The sequence below is a fragment of the Lissotriton vulgaris genome, chromosome 3_1, assembly GCF_964263255.1.
Source record: "Lissotriton vulgaris chromosome 3_1, aLisVul1.2, whole genome shotgun sequence".
In the NCBI taxonomy this organism is placed as follows: Eukaryota; Metazoa; Chordata; class Amphibia; order Caudata; family Salamandridae; genus Lissotriton; species Lissotriton vulgaris.
The window spans coordinates 1,139,224,118-1,139,236,766 of record NC_141689.1 but is presented as its reverse complement, the minus strand read 5'-3'; the positions used below and the strand labels follow the sequence as shown (position 1 = coordinate 1,139,236,766).

The 12,649-nt window shown below is 41.2% G+C and overlaps 1 protein-coding gene across 3 annotated transcripts in view; it reads right to left on the bottom strand.

Moving 5' to 3' along the window:
- HERC3 (HECT and RLD domain containing E3 ubiquitin protein ligase 3) overlaps positions 1-12,649 on the bottom strand; it is a 667,675-nt gene that overhangs the window by 521,251 nt on the left and 133,775 nt on the right. For all 3 annotated transcript variants that reach the window (XM_086961614.1, XM_086961616.1, XM_086961615.1), the window contains exon 3: positions 11,694-11,960. In XM_086961614.1, the coding sequence (XP_086817740.1) occupies positions 11,694-11,919 (226 nt within the window). In that variant the 5' untranslated portion in view covers positions 11,920-11,960. The remainder of the gene's footprint in view (positions 1-11,693; positions 11,961-12,649) is intronic.

Genomic DNA, 12,649 nt, shown 5'->3' with positions numbered 1-12,649 from the left:
GACAGGCGTGTGACAAATTGAAACTCCATGTACATGACTGAGTCTTTAATGTATTAGTATCCCACGGAGTAGCGTGCGTGCTGCTTGTTTTCAAACTATCCAGGGCCTCGCCAGTAATAGCGCTATGTGAATGTAACTACAGAACAATTGTTAATTATAATAGTGGATCAGAGGCTTTTTGACTGGGAGGGCAGTGCGTGCATTGTCTTTGCGTTCGCTCATTGGGAATCATTTCCTTCCTGAACGCCGTGCGCCAGCGTTTTCTCCAATCGTGGAATCCGTAGTAAACTGGAACAGGAATTGTGTCGGGTTATCAAATCTGGCCCTCGGCCGCCTGAACTAACAAAGTGTCTCTATAACCCTGCAGCTGGCAGCGCCGACATTGTTGCCATAACAAGAATGTCTGATGCTTCGACAAACGTTGGGTTGGGCAAAGGCATTTGGGGAGGACTGCCAGCTCCGCATGTGGTAACAGGCGAAGTTTTTGTGTCCACACTAGATTCCTGCAGCAATTTCCAAGTAATGTCGTCTTTGTAAGCCGACTCTTGTGTAAGCCCTCCCGTTCAGAGCAGACTCACTACAGTACAAGTACAGCCTGATGATTCTTCTTGTGATCTTGAGCAATTACTATGCGTGAACCAATAAACGGACTGGATTTTCCCCGCTCTCCAGTGTTGCTGATATGGGGCACTGCATGGTAACTCTGGGGGTAGTAACATCCATCCATTTGCAAGTTGGGCACCCAGGGTCCATGCAACACTTTTAATGTTGGGCCAGGCTACATATTTTCCCAAGTTTACTGACAACGTGACCTCTGTTTACAGTAGATGCTTGGCCACAGTTTCTTCCAACACTTTGCACTGGCACTTCTTGGGTTGCCTTGTCCTACAGCTAAATTCGAACTGTTCTTAATTTTCCCAATTTTGCAGTAAAACGATCAAAGAGGTACTAACTTAATTTCGACATCATTATTGAAGTGCAGTTTTTCTTGTCTTCCTCAGTACTTCGTACATCTCTCTAGAGATGTGGCCTAACGACCAGAGCTGCCATCTAAGTCCCGTAAATACAAAACATGTTGCATTACAAATGCTATAGGTGTCACATTCACGAAAGTTATAACTATTGGCATTGTAAATAACAAAGCTATCAATTTAGCTATTTTAAAAACCAACACATAAATAAAATATTTGTCATTTACAAGACCAATAGCTCCAACTTTTCTAATGCGAGACCAATTGCATTTCCAATGCTTGTTCTTTCTGTTAGCTATATTTTTTATGTTATAACACAACCTTTTGTTCAAACAAACGTCGATCTGTCCTTAATGAGGATGATGAAATCCATGTATTAACTACTGTATCCTGCTGCAATGTGTGCTGCCATAATTATGTTGCGTTGTTGGCCTTTTCCACAAAAATCAATAAAAACAGTTAAAAAATAAAATAAATAGCTGCAAGAATGTTCAATGGTTTAAAACATTCCAACTAAAGGTACAGGTTTGATAGCTTTGACGTCCATGGGGAAAAGTTGTCTGCTAAGAGCGGCTCATGCTATCAGTGATATCACTGACCGCGTCTAATGCAGCTGCTCTGATGTATCTGGTAGAGCAAGACACTGACAATTCTACATTAAATACCAGTGGCGTTTTAACCCCTTGATGAGACTGTAGTCGCCAATCTTACTAGCACAATCATCAACGTCTATAAGGTAAACAGTTACAAGTGGAGAATAAGTGGTGCACGGTTACAGCTTGTGTACTGGAACATCGGAACAAGTTCTTTTTGTTATTTATTAAGGCTTTACAAAGTGATGCTTACACAAACACAATGTGGTCTCTATCAAACCGTTTAATAAAGGCTCTCTTGAGTTTCTATATTTCTCTCATAAGGATACGCAGAATTATATGCGATTTACATGTCGGACAACATGAAAAATGTAATTCACCAAATTCAAGGCACACGCCAATACAATCAAAAATGAAATTTTAATTATTATTTTAGACACAAAATGATGCTGGTATTCTTGTTCTTCTGTATGTTGTTTTATTTCTTTTTAGCCATACACCAATGCGTTTCAGCGCAGTAGGAATATAACCCTCACAACTTCCTCAGCGCTAAAATATAATAAAAATTTCAATATTGTAGTATATATATATTAAGGGTTATTTAAATAGATTTACAACTTTAAGCACCCAGTGCGAATACACAGCAAACTTATTTATCAAGTTGTGTGACAACCTGAACCACCAACTCTTTAGTTTTCAATTTACTAAGTTTTTTTAAAGTTTCTATACTAACGATTACTCAAAGCTATTGACATCATAGCATTCCCTTTTACAAAGACAGTGCATTTTAATAGTGGTGACCTCTGTAGATATGACAATCAGTACCATTTTTAATGCTGAAACCTCAAGTAGTAGAATAGTTCACTGACAAGATGTGTAAATAAAAATTTGTGCACCCCTTTTTTTCTCGCATATAACACCTATATGTGCAACAGATTGTTAATAAAAAAACCCTATATGTCAGAAACTAGAGTAACAAGCTGGTCCTGCTAAACTTCAGATGATTCAAAGGCAATCCTAATAAGCCAAGAGAGAGCAGAAACATAAGCAATCTATAAATATCAAAACCGAGCAATTTCCAATCAACAATTGCAATAGTGAGTATATCTCAATATGTTACGTTATCACGCTTACCTCCTCCAATCGAGTACGATTCTGGAGGATCAAACCAATCCATTCTAATTCAACTTATTCCAACCAATAAAATCAGGACCTCAAATGAACTACTTGCTGAAATATTAATATAGGGAGACATTTTGTGAAATTATTTCTCGTTTAGATGGTAATGCAAGTAAAAAATTAATTATATTAAATAGACTTACCAGAGGTAAAATCCACCACATAAGGTATGTCCAAAACCTTATTCCCTCCTTATATACTAGACTTGTATTCAAATATTCTATTCTTCTAAGATATGCGCAACTGCTCTGCTCCTAACCTTTAGTATATCCGACACCACGTGTACGTGTTCTCCGGCCCGAATGCAGGTGAGGACTATGCCCTCTTGCTGCCTCATATCATACTTCCGGAATGAGAATCGAAACAGGACTAAGATGCCGCGTAAAAGATAATGCGTGCCATCTTTGAGTAGTGAGTTATATTCACCACACATATTTAACTATTAAGTGGATCTCTAGATTATCGCAACAGAAGCCTTGATTAGGTTTTAAAATCGTGGATGAAAAAATAACCTAGAATAAAAGGAAAGAAAATCGCAGAGAAGCGTGACTATTATTTAAATGCCATCTTAATTGATAGCCATTACTCTGCACACAGGTTCATATAACCCATAATAATAATACGGGTTATCTACAGCTTCTTAAAGTAATCAGGCTATCGCAAAAATCTATATAGATTACCTCCTTCTCTCATCTATTCTGTAATTAGAAACTAAATTATTAGATATTATGACAAAGCAATTCAGTCTCAATGGCACTTGGGTTGAGCAGCAGTAACTTAAAATAAGCCCAGATCATTATAATGCATAACAATCTTGTATGTGAGATTATAACTGGCTGTATTCACCCAAAACGTTTTTTACATCAGTCAATTCTGGCTTTCATTTCAGAGCATACTAGTGCTTACTTCATCTTGTTTTTATTATTTGTTTTTGTTTATTTCTGCTGGGGAAGCCTCATTCTATATCTAATTCAGAACATAATTAATTTTCCAAGAAATATTGCAATTCTTGATCGAAATGTAATCAGTCTTCAACCCCCCCTAAGGCACATTATCCATTTGGCTTCATGCCTGCGCAGTTGAAGTTCCTGATTGCCTCCCCGAGGATCTTTTGCAACATGTTCAATGCCAAAAAAAGTGAATGTTTTATTGCTTCCTTGTTTCTCACAATTATTTACATGTTCGGCAATCGGATATCTGACATTGTTCTGTTTTATGGCTCTCCGGTGCTCACTTATCCGAACTCTCAAAGGCCTTATTGTGCTACCCACATAGATTTTATTACATTTGCAAGAAATGTCAGACAACAAACTTCGTGTTACAATTGATGTTGGTAAGTATTGTGTATATCTGATTGGGAATGGTGCTAAATTCTCTGGTCTTATCCTGTGCCCATCTGTACATACCACAGTTCCCACATTTGAAGAACCCTTTCGACAACAGTGTTAGCCATTGCTCTTGTTGTGTTAATGTTGGGTAACTAGAGCTAAGCATGGACTCGAATGTCCTCCCTCTCAGATAATCTAGATATCCACGTAATAGTTAAATACGCGTGGTGAAAATATCTCACTATTCAAAGATGGCGCGCATTATGTTTAACGCGGCATCTTAGTCCGGTTTCGATTCTCATTCCGGAAGTACAATATGAGGCAGCAAGCAGGCGTACTCCTCAACAGCATTCGGGCCGGAGAACACGTACACGGGTGTTGGATATACTAAAGGTAAGGAGGAGAGCAGTTACGCATATCTTAGATACACAGAATATTTGAATACAAGTCTAGGATATAAAGTGGGGTTTATTTCTGTTAAATCCCCTTAGACAACTTAAATTCAGGACCCGGACAGAAGATAACGATTTCTTTGGAGTTCTCACTGAAATCGAGGGAATAATGTTTTGGATATGCCTTATGTGGTGGATTTTACCACTGGGTAAGTCCATTTAATAGAATTCGTGTTTTACTTGCATTACCATCAAAATGAGAAATCATTTTAAAAATGTCTACCTATATTTATATTTCCGCAGGTAGTTCAATTTGAGGTCCTGACCTTATACATTTTATTGGTTAGAATAAGTTCAATGAGAACAGATTGGATTGATCCTCCAGAATCATACTCGATCTGAGGAAGTAAGCATGATAACGTAACATACCAATTTCAAAGCTTTATTCGACATTTGTCATAAAAGCATTTCCTACCTAATCACTATACAAATAAATACTACATTTAAAATGTTCACATTAAAATACTTATTAAACAATTGACAGTCGAAAACACTACACAGTTAAAAATACTTGCTTAATTCATAAAATTTGTTAAAACATGTAGACATGATAGCCATATTTCCTTATATTACATTGGCCAACAAAGTGCGAGTGCGAATAACCCATGTCAATAGCCAAGGAATTTTGCTACCGCAATCGCAAAGAGTGGAGAACAATCTGATTCTAATATTCTAAGTGCAGTCGATTGGCTGCGAGTGCCAATGTTTAGACAGACTGGTCGTAGCCATTTGCGCCGTGGATTAACATATAAGGGGCAACAAAACAACAAATGGGAAATATGCTCTATTTGGTCTTTACAGAAATAACAGTGCTCATCCTGCGGTGGAATTCAATGTTTCTTAAAAGCATTTACTGGGAGTGTTCCAACTCGGGATTGAAAGTATAGCTTCCTGTCATGAGGGCTTTCAATTATGTCCCAATAGGCTTCACAGGATGGAACCATTTTAATGTCCAGAAAGCGGGCTGACAGTTTGGCTATTTGCCCAGTGCAATAAATTGTAGAATACACCATCTCCCAGTATATTTCTTTCAATCTTGCTTTTGTCGGGAAGAAAGCCACATCCCTGTTACCCCAAAGATGATCCAATTTTAGCTTTACCAGTAGACCCCGGAGATCTTTCAGCCCTACAATACAGTGGAAACGGTCAAACTTAACAACATCTAACAATGCTGCGGCATAGTGGGCCAACTCAGGGGTCACCATCAGGCGCCTCCAATACAACAATGGCCGCAATCGGGCTATATCTTCGATGCTTTTCCTACCAAGGTCCAACTTCAATGGGATTATAGGTGTGCTTTGCGGGGCCATTACCAGCCCTCAGAAAAATCTGTTTTCCGCTACAACCAAATCTACCAAATTTGAAAAACCCCAGAGTTCAGAACTGTACAGACAGGGGCTCAAGACTTTCATATTATAAATTTCTAGGGCGCAGTTTATGGGTTTTGTCAGCGAGGCTTTATGTTTGAGTGCAACCGCGCCTGCAAGCTGGCTAAACTTTAAAACTGCCGTGTTGATATGTGATTTCCATTTCATATTGCCCTGTAAAACTATTCCTAAATAGGAAAAAGCCTCAACTCCCTCAAGGGGAGTACCCTTATATGTAATTACACCTTTAAATGTGGTCTGTCGGTTCAAACACATACATTTTGTCTTGGTTGTGTTCAGCTCAAGACCCCGGCTATCACAGAATTCGCCAAATGCATTGACAGCCTTTTGGAGACCGCTCGGTGTGCGTGAAAGTATAAGCGTGTCGTCCGCAAACATGAGGACGGGGACATGTGAGCCTGCTATGATTGGGGCATCACTTGGAGATTTTTTCAAATAGTCCACAATGCCATTAATATAGATGGAAAATAGTGTTGGGGACAGGACACACCCTTGCCGCACCCCCCGTTCTACAGGAAATGGCTCAGTCACTTCTCCCTGCGCTCCCCACCTGGTTTTGGCGTAATTATTTTCATGCAGGCGCACAAGAAGAGTGAGAAGTTCTGGACTTAAACCTGCTTCAGCCAAAGTCCTCCACAGCTTTTCTCTTGGCACTAGGTCAAAGGCTGCTTTTAAATCCACAAATACGGCATATAGAGTGCCTTTTTTCAAAGTTACATTTCTCCAGTAAATAGCAATAAAATAAAAAACCTGGTCTATAGAACTAGTCAGGGGGCGGAACCACGCTTGGCATGGCGACAAGATGTTATTTTCCTCTATCCATGTTTGCAGTTTATTCTGCACTAGTCGGCCCATCAGCTTCTGTGCTGTATCTATCAGACTGATGGGTCTGTAATTTTTTGGAAGGGATTTGTCGCCTTTCTTAAATACGGGGATAATTTCAGCTCCCCTCCAGGAGGGAGGCACTTCCCCTCCCATGGCCACTGCATTCGCTAACCAAGAGAAATATGTACACCATGAGTTCCGGTCTGTTAAGAACACATCTGCCGGAATACCGTCCATACCCAGAGCTCTTCCCCCCGTTACACAATCCAAAGTGATACTAACATCATTTTCGTTGAATACTTTGTGTGTAAAGTAAACAGTTGGAGGGGAGTATCAGTAGCTTGCGTTAGGCTACGGGCATATTGTGGCTCGAAGAACTCGATCCATTTATTTTTTACAACATGGTTTTGTGGTTGGGCAGCTATCCCTCCCCTATCCCATTTTACCGTGGCCCAAAATAGCTTAGAATCTTTAGCTGCGCAGGCATGTTTCAGCTCGCACCAGCGTTCTTCGTCCCACCGTCTCTTGGCTTGTTTTTGGGTTAGTCTATATAAGTCCCTCGCTTTCCTAACTGCATCAGTATTTCCCTTTCTTACTTCGCTACTTAAGTTTTGTTGTGCCAATCTGCAGCTTTTATCATACCATCCCTGTTTTGGTAGATGTTTTTTACCCTTGCTTCGGTTTACCGTTTTTAGAAAGAAGCCTTGCAGTCTGCAGAAGAATTTTATGTGGGCCTCTATCATGTGGTCTTGGAAGTTAGACTTCCCAATATGAGGTTTGATGTTATTTATCTCCTCTACCACTGTTCTCTTGAGGTCATCTAGCTTCCCTACATCTTCTACCAGCCTTCCCCATTTCAGGTTGTGCTGGTTGTTTGAGCAGACTAAATCCTTGGTCATCAATTTAACCTTGGTGTTTTGCCCCGCAGTCCCCTGATATGGGTGAAGAGTCATACACAAAGGGTTGTGATCACTTTCTATTCTTGATTCCACAACCATATCTATCAATTTACTCCAGTCCCTCACATCTAGTAAAAAGTAGTCTATTCTGCTGGATGCCCGGCCATTATCAAATGTGCTGTTCCCATTTCGGTCAGAGGGCGTGCGCCCATTAGCCGCTCTTAGACCTCTTGCCAGGCAGAGACTCTTTACTTGAATGGCCACAACACTCCATCTTTTAATGACAGGCACCTCCAGCTGAAGTATTCCCCATTTACTATCCTCCTCCTCAGACAGTATCATATCCTCCTCACCCAAGGGTTCAAAGGTGGAGTTGATATCCCCCCCACAATAACATGAGATTCCAGAGGTAGCAGCTCTAATTCCTGTTCTAGGGCAGACACTACATCTGAGGATTTCCCACCCCCGACCCCCCTGGCATATATGTTAAAAAGAGCAAGCTCCTGTTCATTTTCCCATCTAATATCAAGTCCTAAGATATCATTAGTTGGTAGGGATCTTTGTTTTATTGTGCAGTTCAACGACTGGCTTATCCATATCAATAGGCCTCCTGAAGGGCGGCCAATTCGATTTTTTGTTGCGGGGATTAAAAAGTTTATATACCCCTGTCGAAAAACTGGGCTTAGTGACCACGTTTCTTGTAACAGAATGATATCAAAAAGATCAATAAAATCGCACCATTCTGGGGTTACCATTTTGTTTGCTATGCCCGCAATATTCCATGACATAAAAGTCAGGATAGATTTATCCAAATTTGGCCCTGCCTGGCCCGGCCCAGTATCATTATCTGCAGGCTCGGGTGTTGGGGACAATCTAGCCTCCAAGGTTACTACGGAAATATCTGTGGGGACAGGTAGTTCTTGTTCAGTCAACCGACCATCGGTCCTTACATGCGTAGGATTAATATATCTATCATGTGTGACCTTTCCCCACCCCCTTGAATTAAGGTCTGGGGAATCCCTACATCTATCTTCCTGTGTGTTAGTTTGTGTGTGCACCATATTGAGAGCAGTTGAGTATGTTGGCATACCCTGTATGTTTCCTGGCACATTTGTTGGTCCTTTGAGTCAATCACACTCATTTAAATTGGACAGGGCAGAAAATCTATTTTCCATGTTTAACCCCCAGTCACAAATTAGGCCACCCCTTGCCTTTCTGCTACCCACAACTGATCACTTGGTCCTTAGCACACTTGGGTTTGCTATCAGTCCTCTTCTACTATAGAAGAAGTCCAGCGTGAGTGGAATTATTTCTGCTGTTCTGCGTTGGGGGGGGGGAATAGGTTGGGTAAGATTTCAGGCAGAACTTCAGGGCCTTTGAAATTCAATATCACACAGTCGCCCTCAAATTTCTTAGAGCTACTTCCTATCCACTTCACTCTTCTTGCTGTTAACAGATCCTCTGACAACTTTTGTTTGCCCCAGGGAGAAACATGCATGTTGTTACTCAACCAGAGCAGTGCTTTATTTAATAAAGATTGGGGAGATTCAATCTGGCCTGTTTTCAGGGGTGGAACATTGGCAAGAACCAGGATCAGAGGGGAGGCTTCTACAATTAGTTCCACCGGACCTACTTCTAATCCCAAACCAGGTTCATCGATCGTTACTGGTCTTGCCGTAGGACCATCTACTAAAGGGATATTTATACATGATTCTGATTGTGGTAGGAGAGTGGAACCGTTGTCTCTACTCCTTCCCCTGGTGGTTTTTCCATGGTTTGTTTTTGCTCGATCTTACTTACAACCAGATTTGGTATGTCCCCCACATTATCATTGGTGCTTCTCAGGAGGCTCACAAGTTTGTTAACTTTATCAGTGAGGTGATCAATCTTAGATAACAAAGGTTTAATTATGCGACTTAATTTTGAGTCCAACATACCCATACGTTTTTTAATGTTGGCATCGTCCCACCCCATACTACCATTGTCTTCTCTCCCTCTATCTTCTGTAGCACTTTTACTCGGGGGAGATACTGGCCTTTTCTTACTTGAACGCAGCCCACCTCGTTTAGATTGAATCTTGCTGGCCCCTTTGGCTACTCTCGGCGCGGGGACAGGCGCGGGGACAGGCGCTGGTTGGGGGAGATCTTCCTCTACTAGGCCTAGATCTTGGTGTAGGTCAACTAGGTCATCCTCCACTATTATATCTAGATTTGAGTTAGTTGAAACATTTAGCAGAGGCCTATCAGTGTTGGATTGGGAAGATGCAACAATGTCGTTTGTTGCATCCAGATCCAATAAATTCACCATTGAGGTCTCCATTTGGGTAACTATTGGTGAAGTACTAAGTCCCAAGGAGGACCTTCGGTCATTATTTATTTTCGCCACCACCTGGACTAAATAATTGTCCATGGTGTTGGAAGGAGCGATAAGTGATTTTTGCTTAGACATGACCGAAGCTAAATGCAATATGCAGATATATGCAATGATAGAGTCCCACTAGCAATAACAGTACTATTCCACTTTTCACAATAAGCAGGCAGTAATAAAGCCTAAGAGGCTTCAGCAACGAATAAATACCTCGCAATAGAAAAATGACAAGAGTCCTGGTCCAGTTCAGTCGTGGCCAGTCTTGGACTGTCTTAGACTGTCCGCCCTTAGTCCGGGCTTCGTCCGGGCTTCGTCCGGCGCGTCCCGTGCGCGTCCACGCGGGACGGGGGACCTGCCGGTGCTTTATGCGCCTCCTGGCGCGCTGTTTGCTGGCGTCGTCAATTCCCCCTGGAGGCTGCTGGGAAATGGAGTTCGACCGGCGGAGCCAAGCCCGGCCGGTCGATTTCAGAGACGATGTGGCGGAGCCAAGCCCGGCCGCTGGACAACAAGGTGAGGTGCCTCTGAAAGTCAGGCTGCCAGATTTAAAAGGAGAACATACAGAGATATACTCACTATTGCAACTGTTGATTTGAAATTACTCAGTTTTGATATTTATAGATTGCTTATGTTTCTGCTCTCTCTTGGCTTATTCGGATTGCGTTTGAATCATCTAAAGTTTAGCAGGAACAGCTTGTTGTTCTAGTTTCTGACATGTAGGGTTTTTGATTAACCATCCGTTGCACATATAGGTGTTATATGCGGGGAAAAAAGGGGTGCACAAATTGTTATTTACACATCTCGTCAGTGAATCATTCTACTACTTGAGGTTTCAGCATTAAAAATGGTACCAATTGTCATATCTCTAGAGGTCACCACTACAACCATGCACAGTCTTTGTAAAAGCAAATGCTATGATGTCAATAGAGTAATCGCTAGTATAGAAACTTTAAAAAACGTAGTAAATTAAAAGCTAAAGAGGTCGTTGTTCAGGTTGTCAAACAACTTGATCAATAAGTTTGCCGTGTCTTTGCACTGGGTGCTTAAAGTTGTAAAAATATTTAAATAACCCTTAATGTATATACTACAATTATTGTCATTTTTGTTATATTTTAGCCCTGAGGAAGTCGTAAGGGTAATATTCCCACTGCGACGAAACCCGTTGGAGTATGGCTAAAAAGAAATAAAAGAACATACAGAAGAACAAGTATACCAACATCATTTTGTGTCTAAAATAATAATTACGAATTTCAGTTTTGATGGTATTGGTGTGTGCCTTGAATTTTGTGAATTGTTGTTTCAATCCTTTGATTGATAATTGGGGGGAGCATGGTGTGTCTACCCTTCGAGAGCACCACACTAATTAAGGCAATAGATATTGAGTGGTATATTCCATGCGAGCACCTGAGACTAATACACCCACAACGGTAGGATGAAAAATGTAAGCACTCATCTTTATGATCAAATGCAGGTGATGGGCAATGGCACACCCAATTACAAATTCAAATGACAAAGGGCAAAAATCATGGAACACAAATCGCTGCCATGTAGAGGGTTCATAACAGCAGAATGTTTGTTGGAGAAGGGTTAAAATATCTTCAATTTTAGTCACTTCTTCAAACTGCCTAAGAAGGTTTTGGCTTTCAAGAACATTAATTGGGTTGCACTGATCTTACACGTCCTAGCTCTCATACCTGGTTCTTTTCCATCGCTGTAGTGTCCTAGTTGACCCTTGCTGTTCAGACCGCAGGTATAGATTTCACCGCCCTCCAACAGGAAGGCAGAATGATACCCGCCACAGGCCACTTCCTTGATACGCCGGCCACGGAAAAATCCACATGTCTGAGGCTTACTCGCAAACGTCTGGTGGTCATGGCCAATCCCAAGCTGTCCAAAAGCTGAATGTCCCCAGCATAACATGGCGTTGTCGTGCTTTGGCAAACCATATGATCGAAATAAACCTGAAATGTATACGAAAACATAGTATGAAACACATCTAGCACATACATTAACTAGCCACAAAGAAAGGTGTGAATACATAAAATAAAAATGGTAATGAAAGGTTGGCACTTTCTTGCAAATAAATACGAACCATAATGTAGCTCAGCTTAGAGCACAATATAAATGAATACAGGAGGTTAAGGGGGAAACAGCTGTCAGTCAAGCCCTTTAGTTAAGAACGATTTGGAACACCATTTCTTGAACCTCGAACTCAAACTGATTTCATTGTATTCAGCACTAAGGAAAATTAGAGGAGCTCTCAGCAATCCCTACTTTATCAGTTTCAAAACTATAATTACCAGATTGTTGCTGCTTACAAGGACATGAGGTGAGGACCTAGGCAGATGCTTCAGGTGGGACCAAACAGATTGGGGTTGAAGCACATTCACCCTATTCCTCTGGATATGCCATTGTGTTCCTTACGTTGTCCCCCCTCCCCTTACTAAATTCACCCACGTCCATAAAAGCAGTGATCTGGGAAAGAGTGTCAGGCTATGAAAGAAAGCACTTGAGGATGGACAATGCCCACTGGAGTAGGAATGAGGCTGATTTGCAATTGGTTCGTTCCTAATATGTAGTTGCATAGCGAGTTAAAAAAACAAAAACATAACTCCACTAAGGTTTCACTTTTGGTAGGGAGACCTAAGCA